This window comes from Peromyscus leucopus, chromosome 1 (assembly GCF_004664715.2).
Source record: "Peromyscus leucopus breed LL Stock chromosome 1, UCI_PerLeu_2.1, whole genome shotgun sequence".
Lineage (NCBI taxonomy): Eukaryota > Metazoa > Chordata > Mammalia > Rodentia > Cricetidae > Peromyscus > Peromyscus leucopus.
The window spans coordinates 54,677,687-54,700,744 of NC_051063.1; the positions used below are offsets into that span (position 1 = coordinate 54,677,687).

The 23,058-nt window shown below is 40.7% G+C and overlaps 1 protein-coding gene across 2 annotated transcripts in view; it reads right to left on the reverse strand.

The window, feature by feature from the left end:
* Window positions 1-845: 845 nt before the first annotated feature.
* Window positions 846-23,058, reverse strand: part of Atl3 (atlastin GTPase 3) — a 44,683-nt gene continuing 22,470 nt past the window's right edge. The window contains exons 4-13 of one of the 2 annotated variants that reach the window (XM_037207654.1): window positions 21,437-21,541; window positions 20,345-20,395; window positions 13,292-13,348; window positions 12,850-12,942; window positions 11,606-11,744; window positions 6,962-7,089; window positions 6,337-6,393; window positions 5,236-5,307; window positions 3,112-3,543; window positions 846-1,714 (exon numbers count right to left, since the gene is read on the reverse strand). In XM_037207654.1, coding sequence (XP_037063549.1) covers window positions 1,628-1,714; window positions 3,112-3,543; window positions 5,236-5,307; window positions 6,337-6,393; window positions 6,962-7,089; window positions 11,606-11,744; window positions 12,850-12,942; window positions 13,292-13,348; window positions 20,345-20,395; window positions 21,437-21,541 — 1,221 coding nt within the window. In that variant the 3' untranslated portion in view covers window positions 846-1,627. The remainder of the gene's footprint in view (window positions 1,715-3,111; window positions 3,544-5,235; window positions 5,308-6,336; window positions 6,394-6,961; window positions 7,090-11,605; window positions 11,745-12,849; window positions 12,943-13,291; window positions 13,349-20,344; window positions 20,396-21,436; window positions 21,542-23,058) is intronic. The other variant, XM_028853689.2, reaches the window with a different exon arrangement.

A 23,058-nucleotide genomic window follows, 5' to 3' on the forward strand; every position in this document is an offset into this window, starting at 1 on the left:
GAGAATCAAGAGGGAATTTTAAATAGTTCAGCTAGACTGAGTGCCTTCTTCAAGGGAAAAAAAGGAAAGTTAACTAAGTAAAATTAACAGTTTAGCTTTGATATTATGAACACTGGACAGTACACAAAATAAAAAGCAGTTTGGGGCCAGGCACAGTGGTACACAGAGGCACAAGGATCTCTATGAGTTCAAAGCTAGCCTAGTCTGTATCGAAAGTTCCAGGCCAGCCAGGGCAACACAGTGAGACATCACCCCCGATAAAAAGTTTGAATAAAGACTTTAGATCAGATTATGATTATTTGGTATTACCACTAAGCAACATGAAATTGAACAATAATTAAAAGAAGTAATATTTGGTAATGTCTTTTCTCTGTTGAAAATTACTAATTTTGGCCGGGCGTTGGTGGCACACGCCTTTAATCCCAGCACTCGGGAGGCAGAGCCAGGCGGATCTCTGTGAGTTCGAGGCCAGCCTGGGCTACCAAGTGAGCTACAGGAAAGGCGCAAAGCTACACAGAGAAACCCTGTCTCGAAAAACCAAAAAAAAAAAAACAGAAAAGAAAAAAGAAAATTACTAATTTTGAGAGTGACACATACATACATAAATGTACAGTGAATCTAACCAAAACACAAGTTCAAGTGACTTATCAGAGGTCACACGGTTCACTCAAACTACAATTTTACCATGAAGTATCTAGCTCATTATTAACCACTGTTTTTGTTTTTTTTTAAAAGAACTGTTTGCCTCTTTTCTAGAAAGAATCTATAGGAATAAAAATTAAAAAGTAGGTTCAATAAAACTGCCAGCCTACTGTGTAAAAGACCTTATATTCTCCAACAACACAGAATATTAAATGATTTAATTTTTTCCATGCTGTATAGCAAAGGTAATTCATATAAATAAGGTTTTGAAGCAAGGTAGCCAGGTCTGTATTCAAGCTACTCAAGAAGCTAAAGAGGAAGGAAGAAGATGGAAAGCTCACAGCCAGCCTGGGAACAAAGTAATTTCAAGACCTGAGACTGCACAGTCAAGCGGGCAGGGACAGCTCCAGGGTAGAACAATCGCCTAGCCTGTCAGGTGCTAGATTCAATCACCAGTACTGGGGGAAATTGTGTAAGTGTAATAAGTATCATTTCAGTTGGCCTTTAGTTCTGAGCCTTTTTCAAGTTGTATAAATTTTTGAAAAACAAATTTCAAAGGTACAAAAGAACTGAAATCTAAAATCCAAGAGAACTTGATCCAAAACCGCATTTCATGAGGCTGTCCATTCCTCAGCCTTCCTGGCTGGCAGAGGCACGGACTGGTCCTAAAAGGCACTATGTGGCACATCAAAGACTTAAAAGCTGCATTTCCATGTTTTCCTTTTGGCCCCCACCCCCACCCCTTAAAGTGCACAAAGCAAAGAGAGAAGAGAGTAGCCTTGGGTCTGTCAGCAAGAAAAAGAAATGCTTCCAAGACAAGTGGAATTGGAAACCATAGGAGAGGTCAGTTCATTTATTATGGTGCCCTGTCTCAGCTCTTCCAGGATGGTCTCAGATCAGCCATTCCTCTGGAACTGGACCCATGATGGCATTAGCAGAAATACAGGTGCTGACTGGGCTTTTGTTGAATCTTGCCATTAAGATGCTATTGAGCCTTTTTATCCGTAGGTGGTCTCCCAACGATGGCATCCCTCACTGCAGCCTGAGTAGAATTACCAATATGAGAAGAAGCCTGCAAAAGTTCATTTAGTTAATGTATTAGTTATTAAACTACAACACAGCATTAAAAAAAAAAAAAAAAAAAAAAAACCTAAGTCCTAGGCCATAACTTCTAAATATCTTCCCTCATCAGCAGTGAATGAGACCAAGTGGTGAGAGGAAACCACGGCCATAGCTGACTCCTAAGGGTCAGTGGAGCATATGCTCCTCTGCTGAGAAGGTGGAGGCTTCACGCCGTTGACCTAATAGATCTGTTTATGCTACAGAAAAAGAAACAAACTTGTGCTAAAAATATACAAATGACCAGCTGTAGTGATACACACCTGCAATGCAATCTCAGTACCCAGGAGGCTGAGGTAGTAGGATTATAGATATTTCAGGCCAGTCTGCATTATACAGTGAGTTCCAGGCCATCCTAAACTATGGAAGGACCCTTTCTCAAAAATCAATTTATGAAAACTGGAGCTCAGCCAGGTATAGCATATAGGATATGCCTATACCCCAAGCACTTATAGCACTTAAGAGCTCTTTAGAGACAGCAAAATCAGAAGTTCGAGAGTTTAAGTTCATCTTCTATATTACGAACTCTGAAACCAGCCTAGGCAACATGAGACTATCTCAAACAAACAAACAAAAACCTAAATGGGCTAGCAAGATGGCTCATCAGGTAAATACTTGCTGTTCAACCCTGACCACCTGAGTTCAATTCCCAGAACCCATATAAAGGTAAATGACAAAAACTGACTCCACAAAGTTGTCCTCTAACCTTCACATCTTGTGTTCTGGGTCTCATACACCCACATTACATATCATATACAACAGAACACACACAACAGTAACAAACTTAAACTTTAAAAATAAAAAAAAAACTCAGATTATGTCAATCTCAAAAACCATTTGCAGCCAAGCAGTGGTGGCGCACGACTTTAATCCCAGCACTCTTAAGGCAGAGGCAGGCAGATCTCTGTGAGTTTAAGGCCAGCCTGGTCTACAGAGCGAGTTCCAGGACAGCTAGGACTGTTACACAGAAATCCTGTCTTGAAAAAAAAAATGCATTTTGAAGATATAAATGATAGTATATATGAAGATGCCATAAAGAACCCCACTACTTCACATGTTAGCCAAAACAATTAATTAAAAAAAAAAAAAAAAAAAAAAAACTGCTCCAGGAGAAACACAGTAGATCAAAGACCGTTTGTTTTTTTTTTTTTTTTTTTTTTTTCCCATTAAAGGGCCATTTTCGGCATTAAAACGAAGTATCAGGATTAAATATTAATACTAAAAAAGAATAAAATATAAAGCCTATCAGAAAATGGGCTTAACCCCTTTTTTCACTATGAAATTCTTCCAAATTTTACAACGTAAGCACAATCACCACAGACCCCCGCCCCCTCAGCCAGCACCACTCACCTGCTCTAACACATATGCTGCACCAGAATCAATAGCTCCACCCAGCTCACGATACTGACCGGAATACCTGACATACCCCCAGGTAAGGAGTGCTATTAACAGCAATCCAACCAGACAGTTGAACAGCTGGGCCACAACCTCAAGCCCAAGGAAGCCAGTGAAGCCCGAGGCTATGTACAACGCTGCTATGACTGTGAACAGAACTGCCGGGGTTCGGAAGGTGCTGAAGACATTCTTGCTGCCATTGTGTTTGCAGAAGTTCTCATACAATTCCTTGATTTCCTCCTCCAGCTCCTGCTGGTAACGGAAGCTGAAATCCTTCCCGCCCATCTTTTTGGTCTTCTTAAAGTGGTCCAAAGAGAGTTGTCTGAATTCTTGGTGCTTCTCTTCTAAAATGTCTGGAGACAAATAAGGTTTCTCTCCCCCACAAACCTAAAAATGACAGAAACACATGATGAAAATTCTTGTTCATATCAAATAAAACAAGTAAAAAGAGACAGCAAAGATGAGAATGCTCTTAAGAGTTTAGAAAAAAAGCTTAGAAGTTAACTTCAGAAAATATTCAAGGGAGACTGAGGACATAACACATATGATAGAGTACTTGCCTAGTGTGCAAAGCCCTGGGTTCAATCTCAATACTATATAAATCAGTACTGAGGTGCACATGTATAATTCCAACATTCCAGAGGTGGTTACAGGAAGATCAGAAAGTCCAAGGTCATTCTCAACTACATAGAGTTTGAGGCCCACCTAGGCTACACGAGATCCTACTTTAATAAGAAGTCAGAAAGGGGGTTGCAGAGACGGCTCAGTGGTTAAAAGCACTGACTGCTCTTACAGAGGACCCAGGTTCAATTCCCAGCACCCACATGGTAGCTCACAATTGTCTGTAACTCTAGTTCCAAGGGACCCAACACTCACACAGACATACATGCAGGCAAAAATATCAACGCATATAAAATTGTTTTTAAAAGTCAAAAAGACAAATAGCCAAGGCCAAAGCCAGACATACTAGTATATATCTATAATCCCAGCACTCAGGAGGCAGAGGCAAGAGATAGAGCTGGAGCTGGTCTATATAAATTCCAGGCCAACCAGGGCTACATAGCAAGCCCTTGTATACAAATATGATAATTAATTTTAAAATTAAAAAAAAAAAAAGATAAGACAGGATAACACTAATCAGAAAGAACAAAAATACTCGAGAAAGCTTGGTTAGAAATGGTTAATAACCAGACACGGAGAGGCTGGAGAGATGGCTCAGCAGTTAAGAACACTTGCTGCTCTTACATACAGAGTTCAGTTCCCAGCAAACAATCAGGAAGCTCACAACCTCCTGTAACTAGAGCTCCAGGGGATCTAACGCCCACCTCTGGCCTACTCAGGTACCTACAGGTACAGATACACATAAATAAATAGTAAATCTTAAAAGAAAAGAAATAATACACATAACAGCACACATTTGCAATCTAAGACTCAGAAGACTTGTCATGAGAGGATTGTCATGAGTTTGAGACCAACCTGGACTACATATCAAGACCCTGTCTCAGAAAAACAAAAATAACTAGAAGATCCCAATCACACAGACTCTGTTTCAAAAGAAAAGAAAAAATTTTAAAAATAATTAGAATATCCCAATTACCAGGGTGACCTGAAAAACAGCTTTGTGTCTCATCATCTTAAGACACATTAAGCTGGGACTGTAAAAACAGCTAATAGTTTAAAGAGGGCTTTCAGCTTTCCCAAATAACCAGGTTACATTTCCACCACGCACGCTAAGCCATTCACAAACACCTGGAACCTTAGCTTCAGAGGATCCAACGCCCTCTTCTGGCGTCCGTGAACACCCACATATATGTGTCATAAATGCACAAGGATTCGTAAGTGCAAACAAATCTTTAAAGCACATTCCTGTGCCACAGCATTAGTGAGGTAAAGGCAGTACAATCAGACATTTCAAGCCAGCCTCTATACACAGTGATTTTCAGGGCAGCCTAGTACATAAAACCCTATCTCAAACAAAAAGGCTACATTGAGTAGGATAAAGTTTGGTCCTCTGAAGTCAACAGTCATGCTCAGAAAATAGAGAAACAGACACTCAGAAAAAAGGTGTTACCAGCATACCTCCTCCATGTTGTTGTAATAAATATCTTTGGCAGAGGCTGCAGCTGCCAAATTGTTGGCTTCCGCAGTGGCCTTTTAAGAAAGAAAAGTATGGACTATAAATACTTCTTGAAACTTTTTCCCAGAAACCAAGCAAAAATATCTTATTCTCACTCTTCCTTTTTTATTAACCTGTCATTATTTATATTTCCATATAATTCAATTGATAAAATACATACTTTTGCCAAATTTTGTGCCAAAACATCTATCCTAGCACTTAAGAATCTTTAGTATAAACCAAACCTCCAAAACTCAAGAAAACATAATTCCCTTTACTTCAATTTCTACCTTAACAGCTGCATTCTTTGGACTGGGGAGGAAGCTCAGTGGTAGAGCACTTACCTAACCTATAAGGTGAGCACCTGAGTTTAATCCCAGTGCCTCAAAATAAGAACAAAAAACAAGGGCAAAAATTTCATTTATACTATCAATCACGAGGTCCAGTGATTTTGTGAAAATATTTTGCTACTAAAGAAATCAGGGGAGCTGGAGAGATGGCTCAGAGGTTAAAAGCACCGACTACTCTTCTAGAGGTCCTGAGTTCAATTCCCAGCACCCATATGGTGGCTCACAACCATCTGTAATGAGATCTGGTGCCCTCTTCTGTATACATAATGAATAAATAAATCTTTAAAAAAAAAAAAAGAAATCAGTATTTAGCAATAAATGCCCACATATTCAGCATATGAAAGTGTGAGGCTGTTTAACCAAATGACCAACGAATCCTCAGGACAAGAGCCAGAAATTATACCAAAGTACAGCACCAATGCCTGGAAGTGGCTTGTCTAACACAGCAAGTATACTTCAGCTGCATATAGCAAAGCAGTGTTTCCCAAGTGAGTTCGGTGAAAGGAGAGCAGCCCCAAATGCATTAACTGCCCTACAGAGAACACAGATGAAGCAGAGGGTACCCACACTTGCTGCAAATGTGCTCTCAAAAGTCAAGGTAAGGCTATAAAAAGGAGAGTGGTCTTGCTCTCGTCTTCAGGACTCAGTTAGGTCATATCTGGGCCAATTCCAGCAATTAAAACATGTAATTTAGGATACCAAAGACTTTATTACCTGAAGCATGGATTTTGGGTGAGGCAGATCTTCTCCTTGGTAAATTTTAATATATGCCTTAAAATATAAACATAGAAGCAATCACAAAAATACAATTCTAAAGTATTTTGCTCATATTTTAAAATAGTGAAACCACACAACTGCATTTTCCTAAAATCCTAGATCAACAATCAAGAATTAGCAGAAGCAGGACACACTTCTGAGTGCATGTTAGCATTTTTAGTTATCTAAAAGTACTCTCAAGCAGCACAAGCCTACCAAGGCCAAGATTCCAGTCAGGCCCCCATGCACAATGGTCTCACCACGACCTGTGGGCAGAGACCATCCACCTGGAGATAGTTGCGTCCCATTTACGTGCGTCTCCTACTCACAGCAACCTCCTAACCACCTCCTGTCCACATCATCTTCCTTGAAGACACGGTAATGACTACTCTAAGAGAGTGCAAAGAACATCATTTGGTTCTTATGCCCATACTGCCACCCAGTGGCCCACTCCTGGAAGGATACTATGGTTGTAAAATGCCTCTGACCATCTCCCCAAGAAAACTACTAACGTTAAAATCAATTTTACGAAAAAAAAAAAAAAAAAAAAAAAAAAAAGTTTAGAACTAAAACTCATATTTACCTTAAAATATTCCAACAGTCCCCGGCAGGTGACTTTGGAGCCATTGATCTCCTTTTCCATTAACTTAGATGGGTTTAGTACATACGGTATCAGTGCCTGCAACTGCTCTTTGAATTCACTTGCAATATCTATATACAGGATCATAAAGAAACAAAAAGCCAAAATGAGCACAAAACAAAACTCTTACAGAAAGGGTTTTAAAGACTATGTTTGCTAGCCAGAATTGAAACTCAAGAAAAAGGGTTTTTTTCCCCCATCTGTGTAGCCCTGGCCATCCCATAACTCACTGTGTAGACGAGGCTGGCCTTGAACTCACAAAAATCCACTTGCTTCTGCCTCCCAAGTGCTAGGATTAAAGGCATGCATCACCACTGCCTGGCTAGATAAGGATAGTCTCTTTATTCTGTTCTGAACTGGAAAGGACTTAAATGTGACAGGAAGAAAGGGTACAAATGTAAGATCTTAGACTTTATCCTTGTTGCTAAGTGATATTGTACTTTTAGATTAAGTGACTGCATTTTTAGATTTATAGATGGGTATTTTATAATTTTAGATCCAAGAAAAAGCATTTAAAAATTTCATATTACCAAATTACTATGCATAAAAACTGTAACACAGCCAGGTGGCAATGGTGCACATCTTCAATCCCAACACTCGGGAGGCAGAGGCAGGCAGACCTCTGTAAGTTCAAGGCCAGTCTGGCCTACAGAGAAACACTGTCTTGGGGGGAAGAAAAAAAAACTAACATACTAACATATTTTTGTTTTTCTAATTGTTGTAATGGCTCACTATTTTCAATAATTTGGGTTTGGGAATTTGGAGATTAGGGTCTGCAACTGGGTTTGGGCTGTTTTGTTTGATTGCTTTTTGGTTTCTGCTCAATGCTACGGATCACACTCAGGGCTTCATGCATGCCAGGGAAGCCTCTGTAAATGAGCTACATACCTCTAGCCCTTCTTGGACTTGCCTTCTCATATATATATTTTTAAAAAAGACTTAAACCCTATTTTATTTTATAGTTCTATTTTGAGGCTAGTCATGGTGGTGCACACCTTTAATTCCAGCATTCCAGAAACAGATAGGCATATCTCTGTGAGTTCATGGCCAGCCTGGTCTACACAGTAAATTTCAAAGGACAGCTAAGACTACATAGTGAGACCCTGTCTCAAAAAATAATTTAAAAAAATATAGTTCTATCTTGAATGAGGGAACCAAATGGTTCCTAGTCATGAGACTGGAGATTGCTTACACTAAATCTGCTCCCTGTCTCATCAACATATACAGAGTGAAACAACATACTTCCTGTTTAGTGACTAAACCACCTGTAAACTATGTGTGGATAACAGAGTAAATAGCGCTGCCTCCCCCAAACATATGCCCATATGTAACCTCAGAATGTGACCTTATTTGGAAGGTGTCCCAGCAAATGTGATTCACTAAAATGAGGACTTAAAATGGCTCTGAGGGGGCCTTAAACCAGAGATGGGCTGGTGGAGGAAGAACACACAAAGAAGACAGTCATGTGACAACAAAAAAGATAAGAGTAAGAGAGGTACAACCACAGCCAAGGAAGGCCAAGGACTGCCACCACTCCCAGGGGCCAGGAGAGAGAAGTGGGACAGGGTCTCCTCAGAGCCCCGGAGAGACCAGCCACTACTTCACACTTCTCGCCTCCGGAACTGTAGAGGAATAAATCTCTGTTGTCTTAAGCTGCCTAGCTTGTAGTAACTTGTTAAAGGCAACCACTGGAATGTAAACAATGTGTGTCCCAGTAACAATATACCTTCAAGACACAGTCAAACAACTTTTAAAAACTGCCCACTTTCTAAATAAAAATGTTAAAATGAAACTTAATTTCAAAACAGAAGGCTTTGAAATATTAAAATGCCTTAAGATAGAAAAGGATGCCATTTTTCTATGCTTATACCTGGTAACCTGACCTCCCCATGAGACAATGGCATGAAAAGTCACTCTGATCCATCCTCCTACACCAGGTGTGGTAGAATATGTCTGTAATCCCAGCACTTAGGAAGTGGAAACAAGAGAACTGCTCCAAGTTCAAAGCCAGCCTGGTCTACATATCAACTCCCAGGTAAGGCAGGTCAAAATACCTCAACTCAAAACAGACAAAAATCCAACAGTTTAGATTTTGTAAAAATACAGTTAATCATGAAGTGCCATAACACTGAAAGAACATTACAGCTGGGCACAGTGGTATGTATTTTAATCCCAGGAGTCAGGTGGGAAGATAAGTTCAAAGTTACCCTTGGCTACCAAGTGAATTTGAGGCCAGCCTGGGCTACATGAGATCCTGCCCCTCCAAAAAAAAGGAAAAAACAAATGTTATCACTACTCACACACATACACAAACACATAAACACATAAACACATACAACACACACACACACACACACACACACACACACACACACACACACACGAATGCACTTAACTCTGAAAAATTCTCTCCCAGTTCTTTAGGTAACAGGTTATAGTTCCACTGTTTGCCTAAGCAGGTATCTCTACCAAGCCCAGGCCTTGCCCTTGAATCTCTCAATCACCGGAGGTGCCATCCCACCTCCACTTTTCCCCAGGGTACTCTTGAGCAGGAGCAGTATGAAATATTAGATAAAAAGACAGCTGGAGAGAGAGAGCCAGAAACACAGGATAGCCTCAGGAGGGCCTGGATCCTAATCCATTGGGCCCTGACTATCTCTGCCGAGTGCAGACCATCCCAAATACCTGGTAACCATGCACGTGGTCAAGCCATCCCCTAATGCAGCCCTGCTTTGTAAAACAAGCTCAGATCTAATGAGGAAATCTTTGTGGACTCCCACAAATCATTAAGTGACAAACTCTCAGAGTATCCCCTTCAGAAAAGCTACGTATCATGCAAGTGTCAAACAGAAGGTAAAGGTTACACCTCTCAAATTCAATTTGCTTCACAGAATTTGACCAGCTGGTCTGTAAATCTTTTTTAAAAATGTATTAATGGGAGGAGGGGACAGGATAAGAGTGATGGCTCAGCAGACGAGCACTGCTCTTCCAGAGGATTCCAGTGTGATTTCCAGCACCCACATGATGGCTCAAAAACATCTGTAACTCCAGTTCCAGAGAATCAGACACCCTCTTCTGGCCTCTGCAGGCAATATACGTACATAAGTGGTGCACAGACATATATGCTGGCAAAACACCCATACACATTAAATAAAAAAATAAATCTTTGAGGAAGACAGATGAAGAGATGGCTCAGCAGTTAGGCATACTTGTTGCCCTTGCAGAGGACCCAGGTTCAGTTCTCAGCATCCACATGGAGGCTCACAACAATCAGTAACTCCAGTTCCAGGGGATCCAGCAATTTTTCGAGCTCTACAGGCACCAGGCGTACACATGGTGCACAAACATACACGCAGGCAAAACACTCATACACACAGAATAAATTAAAAAAAAAAAAGTTAAGTATCTGCTTTTATGGGGGGGTGGGGGTGGCGCATGTACATATGTGTCCTATGTTCATGCCAGTACCCAGGTCAGAAGAAGGCAGCAGATCCCTGAAACTACAGTTACAGACAGTTGTGAACTATCTGATGTGCGTGATAGGAACAGAACCCAAGAACACTCTAAACTACTGAGTTATCTCTTTAGCCTTGACTTACACAAATATATTATTCTTCTTAGATTAACTAAATCAAAAAAATTAAAATTATATATTTCCTATTTACTGAGACTATTTTTAAAGAGGCAAGTTGTTCTGGTAACTCAACAAGTACATATTCTCTAAAGACTTCCTCCAAAGAACAATGAACTTCTATTCCCATGGTGTGGGCTTTAAGGCACCAGAACCCGGATGTGAACCTCTGCCCCATTGCTTTTAGCTGAGAACTTTGAGTGAGTTGCTTAACTTTCCTTGTTTTCACCAGCTTCCTCATGTTGAGATAAAGAAATGATGTAACTTCATGGAATTACTGTGAATTTAGTTTCAAAGCACTTTGCACAACAGTGGGAACCCAACTGGACTGCAAAGCTGGCACCTACAATGATCAGTGTTTTAGGGAAAATTAAGAGGCCCTGATCAACCTATAAACAAACTGCTTAACAAGTATAAACTGCGGGCCAGCCATCAGGTGACTCAAGGCCTCCAGGAATAGGGAACAAAATAAGATAATGGTACCCAAGCATCCCGACTCTGATTCTCTAACCTACCAACTACTCAGCACTTCCTGACGTTAGCCCTTGACCCAGCATCAGGTTTTGCTACAAGCACAAATAAGCTTAAACAGTAACTTAGCCATGTATCATGGTACTTTTTCCTGAGGAAGATAATTTTACTTGAAAAATATTAGCTGTCTTAGCTTTCAGTCTTCCTTTATTTAGCACTTTGACCTCTTATAAAGTGGGAACTATAATATGTCTCTTAGAAAGATCCCTAAAGAACAACATCTTATTTTCAGTTTGTGAAACAGGCAAAATACTTCTGATGGTCACAGTAGGTCAGAGCAAAATCTGAACTAGACTAACACTATTCTTTCTATAAGACCATATTCATTCTCATAACGATCCATTTGACTTATAATTGACACTTACTGCTCATTCTGGGATTCCAAAGATCAAATCATATGTACAGTAACAATGTATGTAACACACCTTTCAATTTCCCATCAAAGTCAGGACTTGTGGCCACCTGGAGCCCTGGATGTGGTAAGAGAAAACAGGTAACATCCGAGAAACATGAGTGAATATGATTTCGAACGTTCTGAATTTCTTCATGTTGATGTTCCTTCACCTGCCAAGGAAAATCAACACTTTACCAGCCAAAAATGATTTGCTATTCTTCACTAACAGCCACTAGCATAAGGACAAAGGAAAGAAGACTTCCTGACTGACAGATCAGAGTGACCAATGGGAAGAGCCAGAACCCCAAGAAGCAGTAAGTACATGAATGTGCACTTGGCTGTCATAGCTAACAGAGAGCAGGTACTAAAGACTTGGTTTTAAAGGGTATTGCAGGCTGAAGAGATGGCTCAGCAGTTAAGAGATCTGGTTGTTCTTCCAGAGGACCCAGGTTCAATTTCCAGCACCTACATAGCAGCTCACAACTGTCTGTAACTCCAAGATCTGACATCTCACATAGACATACATGCAGGCAAAACACCAATGTACATAAATAAATAAAGTTTAAAAAAAGGGGGGAGGGGTATTGCACAACATTTAAGAAGAACAGCAGGCTTGCTGGCCAGAAGGAGGATCCAATAAGCTAGCAGTGACTGACAAAGGTCTCCTGTGCTTCGATTTCAGGAAACAGACTAGGCTTGTTTTATATATATATATATATATATATATATATATATTATATATATATATATATATATGCCAAAGCAAAATATAATGACTAAGGACAGAACTACAATTCTAAACATGACATTCTAAAGGCACAAATAGAACCTGATTCAAAATAACAACTCAAAATTATAATTATAATGGCCTTTTGCTCAGAGTTCCTCTACGGTGCCTATATATTATATAACCAGGCTCTTCAGTTTTACCATGAAAAAAATACTGGGGCCACAAAGGTGGCTCAGCAAGTAAAGGTACTTGCCACCAAGTCTACAGACCTGAGTTTGATCCCTGAGACCCACGTGGTGGAAAGAGAGAACTGACTCCCACAAGTTGTCCTGACCTTCATATGAGTACTGTAGTGCTCTCCTCTCTACCACACATACAAATATATACATATAATTTCAAAAATTTTAAACAAAAAAGTACACTGGTTTATACTAATATTTATAAACATTTTACAGAGTATCATTTTCAATAATATGCTTTAAACACAACAGTCAAAAGCAAACGAGAAAGTTGCTTTTAGATAATTATTCAGATTTCCCACTTACCTGTAAACGCTTATCCAAAAACGCCATTCCTCCTTGCAGTCCATAGCTATATTCATAAGGGAAACTCCAGTCTCGAATCAAAAACATCAGTGTCTATTGTGACAGAGCAGAACAGAATTATAACACTGTACAAGTGCATATGCAAGATTAATTACAGTTATTGTAATACTTTCTCCTAATCTTTTCAAAGGGGGCAAGGGCATGCTGAAGGAGACCAGTCTGAGCTATATAACAAGAGTCTGTCTCAACCGAAACAAAAAACAAAACCTGTAGGTTACAGGTCATATTAAAAACAGGCAGATCGGCTGAACTGTGAACTAAACAAAGATATGAATAACATCCAGTTCAAGGCCCTAGGTTCGATCCTCAGCTCAAAAAAAAAAAAAAAAAAAAAAAAAAAAAAAAAAAAAAAAAAAAGAGAATAACATCCATAGTGTTTTACCTGGAAGGGTTTTTGGAAAATTTCATCCATTGCCAGACGCCCATATTCTGTGAAGAGCTTTAAAAAAGAAGAGTTAGTGACTTGAAACTACTTTAAATAGTTTTATGGTATTCTTTTGCAAAAATATTTGGGAACTGGTAAGATGATTCAGTGGTTAAGAATACTTGTTCTGCCAGAGGACCTGGGTTCAATTCTAGCACCCACATGAAGGCTCACAACCATATGTAACTCCAGTTCCAGGGGATACAACACTCTTCTGGCCTCCATGGGCACCAGGTACATTCATACATGCAGGCAAAACACTCATACACATAAAATAAATCTAAAAAATACTTGAAATATTCATTTGGCTGGGCCTGGTAGCCTTTAATCACCATGAGCACTCAGACTAGTGTGTAGGGACATTCCCATTTTGTGCACTGTTATAATAAATATATTATATTGGTGATATAGTAAATATCTACGCCATTCAAATGACTGAATGAATTAATTCAGATTAGGATTCCCGCATATATTTACCTGCTTCTTATGAAGCCACAGTTAAGTATAATAAAATGAAGCTTAAATGTCAAATTCACTGGACAAAGGGGACATGAAATAATATGACAGTACAAAGAACTTGTCACAAACACTATGAACGAAAAGAAACAGAGGGCAACTGACTAGTTCTGGCATTTTTTTATGCCCTGCTAACAAATGGGAGGAAGCAAAAAGGCCCAAGAAGTAAAACATTCTCTCAGCAGAATCCTTGACTGGCTAAGAAATGAAAAGCTGAGTTCCTTGCAGGAGGGCAAAGGAGTGGGGCTGACAGCTGAAGAAATGTTTACAAGTCTCCCCTAGATCCCCGCCCACTACCAGAGACATACAACAGTAATGCATGTGGTCTTAACAAAAATCTAGCCTTGGGGCTGAGAAAAATCACTTAGTGGGTAAAAGCTTTAGGCATGCAAGCCTGAGGACCCTAACCCAAATTCAATCCCTAGAATCCACACAAAAAGCCAGATGTGACAGCTTGCATCTATAACCCCAGCACTCCTATATAGCAAGACGCTGGAGCATCAAGACAAACACCCAAAGCTACCAAGCTAGCTAGCCGAAGACACACAGCAGCACAAGACAAGTTCTGCCTCAACAAGGTGGAAAGTGAATACTGACTCCCAAATTAAGCTCCACGTGTGTACCATAGCATGCAAACATACAAACATATACATACATCATTTTTTTAAATCTAGTCTTTAATCCCAAACTTTGTAATGGCATGTTGGACATTGAACTAAGGTTATACGCATGATAAGCAGCTGCTTTACCACTTAGCCACATCTCCAGCCTCCCTTATTTAACTTATTCATTTTGTGTGTGTGAGACCCCTTTTATGTGGTTTAAGGACAACTTTGTAGAATTGGTTCTCCACTGCCACCCTGTGGGATCCAGGGATTGAACTTGAGTCATCATCAGGCCTGCATGCAATCACCTGTACCCAGTGAACCATCTCACTGGCCCATCCCCAACACTTTATTTTCAGCAATTCTGCAGAAAATATACCATCCAGTTTGCAGAGTATTTTGATAGCAGTCTTTGACCACCATGCCTGTTCATTCATCTCTCTCTCACAGACTGGACTATAAAACCTGTGAAGGTAGCCAGGCGGTGGTGGTGCATGCCTTTAATTCCTTGAGAGGCAGAGGCAGATGGATCTCTCTGAATATGAGGCCAGCTTGATCTACAGAGCAAGTTCCAGGACAGCCAAGGCTACACAGACAATCCCTGTCTCAACCTGTGAAGGTAAGAATTGTCCATCTCACTGGGTGTGGTAGTACACGCCTTTAATCCCAGCAGAGGCAGAGGCAGGAGGATTTCTGAGTTCTTGAGGCCAGCCAAAACTACATAGAGACCCTGAAAAGAAAAAAAAATAATAATAATTGTGTCTATCTCAACCACTGCTACATCTATAACATGTGGCCCCTTTTCATACAGGATAAGATTTTTGAGAAATTGTGAAAGAGGAATCAAAAACCCTGGAGAGATGGCTCAACTGTTCTTACTCACAGTGCTCTCACAGTTCAGTTCCCTGCAGCCAAGTCAGATGGCTCACAACCACCTCTAACTCCACCTCAGCAATAGATACGGCCTGTTGTAGTAGAGCATACCTATAATCACAGCACTTGGGAGGTAGAGGCAAGAAAATCAGAAGTCCAAGACCTGTCTCAAGAGAAGGAAAAAAGAGAGAGACAGGTGTAGTAGAATATTATTTTAAGGTGTGTTACTTTTGTCTATGTTGCATTTGTTTAACTCTGTGAAGCTGTTACTGTGCCTGTCTAAAACACCTGATGGTCTAATAAAGAACTGAATGGCCAATAGCAAGGGAGGAGAGAGACAGGCAGGGCTGGCAGGCAGAGAGAATAAGTAGAAGGAGAAATCTGGGGGGGGGGGGGTAGATAAGAGATGGAGGGAAAAAAGAGTGAAGAAAGGAGGAGCCAGAGAAGGAAGAGGACTCTAGGGGTCAGCCACCCAGCTACACAGCAAGCCATGGAGTAAGAAGCAAAGAAAGGTATACAGGAATAGAAAAGGAAAAGCCCAGAGGCAAAAGATAGACAGGATAATTTAAAGTTAAGAAAAGTAGCCGGGCGGTGCACGCCTTTAATCCCAGCACTCGGGAGGCAGAGCCAGGTGGATCTCTGTGAGTTCGAGGCCAGCCTGGGCTACCAAGTGAGTCCCAGGAAAGGCGCAAAGCTACACAGAGAAACCCTGTCTTGAAAAACCAAAAAAAAAAAAAAAAAAGAAAAGAAAAGTTGCCAGGTGGTGGCGGCACATGCCTTTAATCCCAGCACTTGGGAGGCAGAGCCAAGAGAATCTCTGTGAGTTCAAAGCCAACCTGGTCTACAGAGTGAGTTCCAGAATAGACAGGACTGCTTCACAGAGAAACCCTGTCTCAAAAAACCAAAAAGAAAAAAGGAAAGAAAAAGAAAAGTTGGCAGTTAGCAAGAAAGTAAGCCAAGCTTAGGCTGGGCATCCATAATTAAGAACAAGCCTCTGTGTGTGATTTATTTGGGAGCTGGGTGGTAGGCCCCCCAAAAGACAAAAAACCCAAAAAAGAAAAAATAAACAACAGACAGCTACAGAGTGGAGGATTACTTCAACCAAAACCTTTTTTTTTTTTTTTTTTAAAGATGGGGGTTTCTCTATGTAGCCCTGGCTGTCCTGGGCTCTGTAGACTAGGCTGGCCTCGAACTCACAGAGATCCACCTGCCTCTGCCTCCCAAGTGCTGGGATTAAAGGTGTGCACCACCACCACCTGGCTTGTTTAAGTTTTTTTGTATTTATTTATTTGTGCACACACACAACAGTGTGCACATGTAGAGGTTAGAGGACAACTTTAAGAAGTTGATTTTCTCTTACCATGGGGGTTCTAGGGACCTAACTCTTCTACTGAGTCATTGCACCAGATCTCACCAGATCCATTTGTTTGTTTGTTTGACACAGGGTTTCTCTGTGAAGCAGTCCTGACTGTCCTGGAACTAACTCTGTAGACCAGGCTGGCCTCAAACTCAGAGATCCACCTACCTCTGCCTCCCAAGTGCTGGAATTAAAGGCGTGTGCCACCACCGCCCAGCTTATTCTTGAATTCTTTAAAATGATGTATTATGATATAAAAATGTTTATGAGGCCAGCTGTAGTGGCACATGGCTTTAATCACAGCACTTTGGAGGCTTAGGCAAGTGGATCTCTGTGAGTTCCAGGCCAGCCATGGATACAAAGAGAGACCCTGTCTCAAAAAACAAATATTCAAAAAAAAAAAAAAAAAAACCCACATAAGATTATGAGGAATATATACCTACAGCTGTTTGCTTTTTTTTTTTTTTTTGGTTTTTTGAGACAGGGTTTCTCTGTGTAGCTTTGCGCGTTTCCTGGAACTCACTTGGTAGCCCAGGCTGGCCTCGAACTCACAGAGATCCACCTGGCTCTGCCTCCCAAGTGCTGGGATTAAAGGCATGCGCCACCACCGCCCCGGCTTATTTTTGTTTTTTATGTGTATGTTTATGCTATGTGCGTGTAACGTGTGTGTGGTATATGCATATGTACATGCTCATGTACATGTGGATGTGAGGTGTGTATGTATGTTGTGGCCTGTATATGTGAGACCAGAGGAAAATGTCAGGTTTCTTCTATAATTTTCAACCTTAGTTTATGAGACAAGGTCTCTCACTGAACCTGGAGCTAACCAGTTGCCTAGACTTACTGGCCAGTGAGCTCTAGATACTGTCCTATTTCCACCTCTCCAACACTGGGGTTAGCAAACCACCATGCTGGAACTCACTTTGTAGACCAGCCTGGCCTCAAGCGTAGAGAGCCACCTGCCTCTACCTCCTGAGTGCTGTGATAAAGGCGTGTGTCACCACTACTGGTTGTTCTTTTTATGTGAGTGCTCAGGTCCTCAGGTCCTCTTGCTTGCACAGCAGGAACTGAGCCTCTTCTTCCAGCACCACCCACTGTGGTGGTATTGTGTTCTCCAAAATATTGTGTACTCTAATAAATTTATCTGGGGTCAGAGAATAGACAGCCACTAGATACAAAGGCTAGAAAATGGTGGCACTCACACCTTTAATCCTAGCATTCCAGAGATAGAAATCCCTCTGGATCTCTGTGAGTTCAAGGCCACATTGGAAATAGCCAAGCATGGTGACATGCCTTTAATCCCAGAAAGCCAGCCTTTAATCCCAGGGAGTGGTGGTAGAAAACAGAAAGATATATAAGGCGTGAGGACGAGAAACTAGAAGATTTTGGCTGGTTCAGCTTTTGGCTGGTTAAGCATGTAGCTGGTTAAGCTTCAGGCTTTCCAGCAGCAATTCAGCTGAGACCCATTCCGGATGAGGACTCAGAGGCCTCCAGTCTGAGGAGACAAGACCAGCTGAGGAATTGGCGAGGTGAGATAGCTGTGGTTTGTTCTGTCTCTCTGATCTACCAGCATGGACCCCAATAACTTGCCTCAGGTTTGATTTTATTAATAAGAACTTTTAAGAATCCTGCTACATCTGGCGCCCAACGTTCGTGTTACGAATTCATGAAAAAGCTGTTTGCCTGTGGCCTTGTGAGCCCCAGCTCAGGCCCAAGCTACACTCAGCCGGTTGTGGTGGTGCACACCGGTAGGATTTGCTGAAGGAGGCAGAGGCAGGAGGATCCCGAGTTTGAGGCTGGCCTAGGAGGTTTGGGAGAAGCTTTGGCCCAGACTGAACCACAAACAGTGGTGGGACCATGGAAGCAGTGGCTACTGCTCCACGTTGCCAGCTCCTTCTCATCATGTTGGTGACTGCGGTGATGCTGCTACCTGGAACAAAGGGTTTACTGCTGCTGGTTCAGAGAAGAATTGCCAGGACCATCATGTTACAAGAAAGCATCGGCAAAGGTCAGTTTGGAAAAGTTTGGCAAGACAAATGGTGGGGAGAAATTGTTGTGAAGATTTTCTGTTCTAGGGAAGAATGTTCATGGTTCCGAGAGAGAGACATTTATCAGACTATGATTGCTCCAAACCACAGAGGAGGCAAAAAAAAAAAAAAAAAAAATCCGCAGGAAACCATGACCACGCCTAACAGTGACTTTGAAATCTTCAAAAAGATGACAGGATCCTACAACGATGATTCCACATGGACTATGATAAAGCCATTAAGCCGATTAACACCATGGAAAAATCGACTTTGGACTACAAACTAGTCAGGACAATTTCGAGAGGACTAGCTGAGATGATACAGCCTGACAGACTACTCGAACAAGGACTTGAAACAAGCCCTGAACTTTCCTTTTATGCAGAGAATGGACAAATGATACAGGACTTGACGATTAACCCAAAAATTTTCTTTTCAAGATTCCCTAAAGATATCTTCACCCCTAGAAAGCAAAAAGAAAAAGAATATAGATATGAGATAGATCACTGAATCTACTCTGAGAAAAAAGATAAAGAAATAATAGGATAAATAGGTAGATCACTGAATCTACACTGAAGAAAAAGGGGAAGATATAAAAATGACAAAAGGTAGACTAATGAATCTATTATGAAAAGAAAAAAGAGAAAATATGGATATGATAAGATAAAAAGGGAGATTATGGAATCTACTTTTAAAAAGGAACTACTTGTTTTAAATAAGATAAGTAATGCAATTTTTTTGGTCTGAGTTTATCAGATGTTACTGGACTGGACATTGTTAATATATATAATGGAGTTTTTTGTCTGGATCTGTCAAATGTTAATGGACTAGACATTGTTAATGTAATCTTGACTGTATATTGCATATACTTATTGGATAGTTTTTTTCTTGTATTAGTTATAAGCTTTTTTTAATTTTAGACAAAAAGAGAGGAGATGTGGTGGTATTGTGTTCTCCAAAATATTGTGTACTCTAATAAATTTATCTGGGGTCAGAGAATAGACAGCCACTAGATACAAAGGCTAGAAAATGGTGGCACTCACACCTTTAATCCTAGCATTCCAGAGATAGAAATCCCTCTGGATCTCTGTGAGTTCAAGGCCACATTGGAAATAGCCAAGCATGGTGACACGCCTTTAATCCCAGAAAGCCAGCCTTTAATCCCAGGGAGTGGTGGTAGAAAACAGAAAGATATATAAGGCGTGAGGACGAGAAACTAGAAGATTTTGGCTGGTTCAGCTTTTGGCTGGTTAAGCATGTAGCTGGTTAAGCTTCAGGCTTTCCAGCAGCAATTCAGCTGAGACCCATTCCGGATGAGGACTCAGAGGCCTCCAGTCTGAGGAGACAAGACCAGCTGAGGAATTGGCGAGGTGAGATAGCTGTGGTTTGTTCTGTCTCTCTGATCTACCAGCATGGACCCCAATAACTCGTCTCGGGATTGATTTTATTAATAAGAACTTTTAAGATTCATGCTACAACCCACCCACTGCCATTTTCTCACATCCCTCCTCCTCTTTGGTCTCCTTCTGTCCTCAGACAGTACCCCCTTCTGCTTTCACGTCTAGATTCCACATAGGATAGGGAACACTAGATACTTTATCTTTCTGCCACTATTCCCATTACCCTTTCTTATTACCTGTAGCTGCTGAAGATCATCTTCCTGGATGTTCTGGGACAAATTGTAAATCTAGAAAACAAAATCCAGATTGACAGCACTTTGGCTTACTTCAAACAAGTCCCAAATAAGCTTAGAACACTGGATGGAGCTTTGTACAATTGAAGATTTGCATTTAAGCATATGAGGGCTATTTTTATAAACAGCAATATCAGTCTTTTGAGAAAAATAAGACTATAAGGCTAGAATCCAAAAATTCCTTCTTTATAGTTTAAAACAGTTTAAGAGGTTTGAGATTTTTTTCTTGGAATATTTTGTATATAATTATATAAGTAGAAAAAAACTAATTTTGAGCTTAAGAGTTTATTATACATGTAGCTTGTGCTGGTTAAATTTTTTTTAACAATTTGACACAACCCTAAAGTCACCTGGGAAATCAGAAACTTCAACTGAATAATTTCCTCAATCAGACTGTCCTATGGCCATGATTAGAAGAGATTTTCTTTCTTTCTTTTTGAGATGTACCTTTTTGTTTTTATTTATTTTGCCTGCATGCACAGGTATGTGCACCACACGCACGCCTGGTGCTATGGATCCCCTGGAAATGGAGTTACAGACAGTTGTGAGCTGCCAAGTAGGTGCTGGGAATTGAACCCAGGTCCTCTAGAGGAGGAGCCAGTGCTTTTAACTGCTGAGCAGGAAGAGATTTTCTTGATTGGTGACATGAGCAGGAAAAAGCCAGCAAGCAGCATTCCTCTTATGGTTCCTGTCTCCAGATCTCCAGATTCCTGCCTTGAGTTCCTGTCCTTACTTCCCTCAATGATAGATCGTGACCTAGAAGTGTAAGCCAAATAAACCTTTTCTTCCCCAACTTTGGTTTTAATCAGAGTGGTTTATCACAGCCACAGAAGAGCAAACTAGAACACAGTCTAAAAGAACACTCATACACAACCACAAGAATTGTGTTAACAGAAAATAACAACGGACTAGAGAGCTCAGTGCAGAAGAGTTGCCCAGCATTGTCAAGATCCTAAATTCAATCCCCAGAAGAAGGGAGGGAGGCAGGGAAAGGGGAAGATGGGAAAAAGGAAGGGAAAAGAGGAGGGATCTTACCTGAACAGAACTAGTCATGGTGCTTAGAGCAAAGATGGTAGCACAATCTTTCACAGTTGACTGGCTGTCAAATGCCCCCTGAGTATCCATCAGAACAACTGCGACCTAAAATGGAAAGGAAAAATAGAAAAAGATTAAGATGAAGAGAGGGAGAATGCAAAGAATAAATTAAAAGTACACCGTTAGACCTGGTATCCTATAATCCCAGCACTTGAGAAGCTGAGGCAAGAGGATAGGTATAATGTTCAAGATCAGTCTGAACTACATAAGGAGTTAAGAGGCCAACATGGGCTATAGAATGAGACCCTGTCTCAAAACATCAAAAAGGAAAAAAAAAATTAAAGTAACATTTACATGAGCCACCTAACACCTGTAGGTTTCTATCAGAAAAATGCAATTAGGTGCCTTGCTTTGATAAGAGTACTTCCCTGGGCAGTATCTGCTCTGACAGGGTGAAATCACAAATCACAGGCACATGCAGCAACATGAAGATAAAATTATCCCACCAAAGGAAAATGCCAATGTCATAGCTAGCCACTTCTCACTATCCATCAGGCATTTCATGTTTTAGTATTTTTTAATTAAATTCTAAAATATTTACTTATTGGGAATATGGAATAGCCACTATGGAAATCAGTGGCTTAAAAATTAAAAATAAAAGACATATGATCCAGCTATACCACTCATAGGCATACCAAAAGACTCTATATGCTACCCCAGAGATGTGTGCTCATGCATGTTCATTGCTTCTCTATTCGCAATAAGAAATCACCATAGATGATGAACGAATAAAAAATGTGGTACATGTAAACAAAACAATTTTATTCAGCCATAAGGAAAAATGCAATTCCCAAGGAAGTGGATAGGAATGAAAAATAGCAAGGTGACTCAGGCTCAGAAAAACAAACACCACATTTTCTTCTATATGCAGATCCCAGCTTCTAATTTTTTATATATGCCTTATTTATGTGGATGAATGTGTAGAGGCCAAAAGGAAAAGAGAAGAGGGAGGCTTTAAGAGAAATGGGATTAAACCAGGAGTTGGTGGTGTAGGGTTTAATCCCAGCATTTGAGAGGCAGAGGCAGAGGCAGGCAGATCTCTGAGTTCGAGGCCAGCCTAATCTATAGAGTTGCAGGACATTCAAGGCTGTTACACAAAGAAACCCTGTCTCAAAAAAAAAAAAAAAGGCAGAGAAATGGGGTTACTAGATGACATGTGATTTAAAAGTAAAAGGGGGACGAGAATGGGGGACAAAACAGAGAGGGTGAGGGAAAGGGCCAACCAAAACTAGGTATGAAAAAAATCATAAGGAAACCCACTACTTTGTAAACTAATTTACAAAGATGAGCCAGGGACTAGAGAGACAATTCAATCAATGGTTAAGAGCACTTGCTACTCTTCCAGAGGACCCGGGTTCAATTCCCAGAACCCACATGGCAGCTCACAGCTATCTGTAATTCCAGTTCCAAAGGATCCGATGCCCTCTTCTGGTTCACAGATACCAGTTACATATGTGGTGCAGACATACACATAGGCAAAGCACTCATACACATAAAATAAAAAATTCTGTAAACTTTGGATTTGATTTGAATAGACATTACTCCAAAGAAATACAAATGGC